At 41.9% G+C, this 4702-nt stretch overlaps 1 protein-coding gene across 1 annotated transcript; it reads right to left on the minus strand.

The window, feature by feature from the left end:
• Positions 1-409: 409 nt before the first annotated feature.
• LOC135512614 (sphingosine 1-phosphate receptor 1) lies at positions 410-4028 on the minus strand. The gene is made up of 2 exons (XM_064934824.1): positions 3899-4028; positions 410-3129 (listed from the first exon to the last, which is right to left on the minus strand). Exon 2 carries the CDS (start codon positions 2941-2943, stop codon positions 1825-1827), a length of 1119 nt encoding a protein of 372 aa, XP_064790896.1. The 5' UTR covers positions 2944-3129; positions 3899-4028; the 3' UTR covers positions 410-1824.
• Between the last annotated feature and the right edge of the window lie 674 nt (positions 4029-4702).

Here is a 4702-nt window from a genome sequence, read left to right on the forward strand (position 1 = left end):
AGTATTCAATGCTGGTATTCTAAATCGAACATGTCATCAGAGGTCCTTGTGTTGGTTTTGTTCAACTTCATTTTTGTTATTGCTTGCCAGTTTATCGTTTTGACAGAGAGCCGGCTGGGGGCGAGATAACCCTCTGCCTTCATCTCCTGTTCTGCTGAAACAGCTGGGTAAGTTTCCTTCGGTGGTGGACCTGTCCCCCAAACTACTTGCTTTAGAGGATTATCCTATTATTAACAGATATGTATCCTATTCTCACTACTGTCCCACATCTTTAGGTGGCAGAACTTATTTCTGTAACAAAATGACAACTTCCTTGGTAAAAAAAGAATAATTTTGCTTTAATGTCACAACATTCTGTACTGGGCCTACCATACCAGGTCTCAGTGTGCATTAAGAGAAGACAACAATAACCTTTTTTATTTCCAATATTTATTAAGAGCTAACCAAAACATTGTAACAAAAACACGTGCAAAATATGACTTGGGGTCACATGGAAGTTTGGCAAACTGATTAATTGACAACTGACAAGCGCTATTGTACTTGTCCGTGGGTGTTTAACGGTTCTAAATAACACATATTTACTAACTGAACAAACCATAGGTGCTTTCACTGAACTATTCCAGTGAGCTATTGATGATGTGTGTGCCCACAATAAGGTCTATATTCACGTCTTCCTTTATGAAAAATGTAAGTCATTATTGGGGTCGGTGCTTTCAACAATGGACGACTGCTATTGAGTTTATCCTTATATGTCAATCTCTTGTGGGTTTTTTTTGATCTCATGTCCTTCCCTAATATTGGGGCATGCTGGTTTTCACAAGAGAGTGGAAACCGAGGAACAGGCAAATATGCAAAATGTTGAATGGCTGGAGCCACAGTATCTACAAAATCTGAAAGGAATCCTCCTTTATTAAGACAGGTAAAAATAAATCATAACTGGAAAAAGAAAGACGACCTTTGTCACACATCAACCAGAATATAAATTATTATTGCAACTACATTGCATCGCTACAAAGATAACTTGTATCGAATAAGAGTGAAATAAAACAAATTACAAGTACAAAACACATTCTTAATCAAGGGGTAGAATTTACATTGTACTAGCCTTCAGAGTTAAGTCGAAGAAACACGAAAGCTTCATTAATTGTATTTCTTTAACGTTTCAATAAGAACAATTAACGCTGATAACTATTGTCACACTTCCATCAACACCTTAGAGAATCAGTAAACACCTATAATTGGTTGATGGTTTTTAATGCGCCTTTTCACAACAAGTGCTGTACTCAAAACATAAAAAATACCTTTGACTAAAATGGCTTCTTCTCAATTTGTAAAAAGAACATGGTTGAACTCAATACTGAGAAGTCAGGTTTACACATTGGGTGCTGTACTGTAAGTGCTTCCCCATGACATTGTCTTTTGAATATGAAAATATTCAGTTCAGTGCTGGCCGTCCTCAAGGACAGAAGAACACAAACTGTAACACTCTTTCAGTTCTACTCTCTAGCATGGGCTACTGGATGGCCAGAGATATTCATTTTCTTCCAGTTTAGCCCTTTCTTCTGATGAGTTTCTTCTCATGCATCAAAGACAGACCCTTCGAAAAATGATCAAACAAATGGAAACTAAAGAGGCATCTTACACACTGTACATAGACACAACCACCAGTGCAACAAAACCACATACAAACACTCACACTCTACTTATACACATATATACATAATGTACACACACACACTTGCACACTGCGCATAAACATATATACACACATCCACATTCCCTAAGCAGTGGAGCTAATTTTCTCACAACAGTCCACAAGGCCCTTTAAGAAGAGGAGGTGATATTCCCAGAGGATACGACGGTCTCCCTTGGCGAGTACTCTGGCTCGTCCTTATTGGGGTGGGACGAGTTGTCCGACTTGCTTCGGCTGAACTCTGCACCCATGATGGGCCGAGAGAACTTGCCAGAGGGCTGGGTGCAGACACTGCAGCACATGAGCGTTTTTAGGAAGGCGCGGCGCATCTCGTTGCTGGTGAGCGTGTAGATGAGGGGGTTCATTGCCGAGTTGAGCACGGCCAGGGCCAGGAACCACTCGGCTTTGTACAGGATGGCACACATGCGGATGTCGCAGGCCACGTCCAGCAACAGGAGGATGAAGAGTGGAGCCCAGCAGGCAATGAAACAGCTCAGCACGATGATCACGGTCTTCAGCAGGGCCATGGACTTCTCCGAGCTCTTACTGCTTGCGCTACCCCCGCCGCGGCCGTTGGAGACCTTGCGGAACACCAGCTTGCGGCTGCGGGTGCGCACCAGGGCGTAGATGCGCGCGTACAGGACCACGATGGCCATGAGGATGACACTGAAGACGGTGGTGCAGAACAGGATGTAGGTCTTGTGGTAGAGCGGTAGTACGGTGGAGCAGCTGGGCATGCTCTGGATGCAGTTCCAGCCCATGATGGGCAGGCCGCCCAAGATGGCTGCAATCAGCCACACGGTACTGATGAGCATGAAGACACGGCACGTGTTGCCATTGTTGTGCAACTTCATCTTCAGCATGGTGAGGTGGCGCTCGATGGCGATGGCCAGCAGGCTGAAGACTGAGGCTGCCAGGGCCACAAACATACTCCCCTCCCGGAAGAACCACTGTGTGGGGGTCAGTTTGTATGTGTTGGCACCTGACAGCAGGATGTTGGCAGTGTACACCACACCAGCCAGCAAGTCTGATAGGGCTAAGTTCCCAATAAAGTAGTACATGGGCTTGTGGAACTTCTTGGTCCTCCAAATGGTAAGCAGGACCAAGACATTCTCAAGGATAATGAAGCAACATACAATGATGAAAACCACAGAGTCTGCTTTGAGTCTGGAATCCTGCTCCACTTTCCGGAGCTTCCCTGTGAAGTTGTAGTGCCTGGCTATTAAGTCGGAATACATTGAGTCACCCATGGCTCTGATTTCAATTTAAATCCTATAAATTCTGTACTCCACCACTGAGGGGCGATGGCAGGCCAAGGCACAGCTGGCAATGGTATTCCTTAGCACTTGATAGGTTGTCATTGCAGACACGCAATCATATAATCCTTATTGCCACAGGATGTTCTGAGTATGATCTTGGACTCCATCATGAAACTCCTTTAAAAAAAAGGGAAAATACCGATTTAGAACAGTCATAAAAAATAAAATGAAATGTATAAAATAAAATACTATTTAATACTCCTTCACTTTTATGTGAAATGAGGACTGACGATTCAGTAGACTAATTCAGCATAAAATACAAATATAGAACAAAAGTCCTTGTAAAAACAAGTGAATGGGAGACAGAGGCAATTATTTTGTCCAATAGTAAATTAGGGTACATTGTCTTGTAGAAATATGTGATCAAATAAAAGCAAACGAACAGAAAAGTCGGTAAACCTGGCCGATTCTTTGTGGATATGATATTTAGTATGATAACTGATTCTGGACTGTATGCTGAATTCCACAAGATGGAAAAGCATCGCACTGAAAAGCATCGCACTGACTACATTATCATCATGATATGCTTTTTTGAACTGTGCTAAGAATGAGGGGGGGGGGGGGGTCGCATTGGGAAGCTATGCACTTATTCAATGTTTTTTTTCAACGTTTTTTAAAAAAATCCATAAACTTCAGAAAAAAACTTGCAATAACTATGTAATGGAATCTCTCAACATGAACTTGAAATGCGCTTGAAACTCCCGTTATTTTGTTCAAACGTATTTTTTTCTATTCCTTCTGTTTTTAAGATATGATTATTATTTACTTAAATTAACTTAAAGGCACAACTTTGATTTGCATTCTTATTAATGACCAGACGCCAAAACTAATTCGGCCATGTACATTAATAAAATCTAGTCTAGAAATTAAGTAAATGTTTCCTTACCATAATAGTGGTCATCAATGACAATATTCCAAGTATCAACCTATATTCGCACAAATCCTCGAATCAGAAACTTTTTTATATTTTCCAGCGGCTGAGTTCTGTGTGTTTGCGGCGTGATTTCATGGAATGAGCACCGTGCGCAAGAGAGGCTGAGTAAAAGCAAATCTTTTTGTCAGTTCATACAACCACCACCCCCCCCCCCTTCCCCATAAAAGGAAGACTCCACCCAAAAACTATATTTGGTATTTGTTTCATTAGTCCATTGTTGATATTTTACCCACTCTTTCAAAGGTTTCTCTTTATTTGTACTTTGTTTTTTTTTACATTGTACAATAATAGTGAAGACATGAAAACAATGAAAGAACACAGACGGAATCAGGTAGTAACCAAAAAAAGTGTTAAAACATATTTTAGATTTTAGATTATTCAAAGTAGCCACCCTTTGCCTTGATGACAGCTTTGCACGCTCTTGGCATTCCCTCAACCAGCTTCACCTGGAATGCTTTTCCAACAGTCTTGAAGGAGTTCCCACATGTGCTGAGCACTTGTTGGCTGCTTTTCCTTCACTCTGTTGTCCAACTCATCCCAAACCATCTCAAACGGGTTGAGGTCTGGTGATTGTGGCCAGGTCATCTGATGCAGCACTCCAAATAGCCCTTATACAGCCTGGAGGTGTGTTGGGTCATTGTCCTGTTGAAAAACAAATGATAGTCCGACTAAGCGCAAACCAAATGGGATGGCGTATCGCTGCAGAATGCTGTGGTAGCCATGCTGGTTAAGTGTGCCTTGAATTCTAAATAAATC

The sequence above is a fragment of the Oncorhynchus masou genome, chromosome 24 (assembly GCF_036934945.1).
Source record: "Oncorhynchus masou masou isolate Uvic2021 chromosome 24, UVic_Omas_1.1, whole genome shotgun sequence".
NCBI lineage: Eukaryota > Metazoa > Chordata > Actinopteri > Salmoniformes > Salmonidae > Oncorhynchus > Oncorhynchus masou.

Excerpts from the sequence above, each read along its gene's own strand:
- LOC135512614 (XM_064934824.1), bottom strand. The coding sequence starts at position 2,943 with ATGGGTGACTCAATGTATTCCGACTTAATAGCCAGGCACTACAACTTC.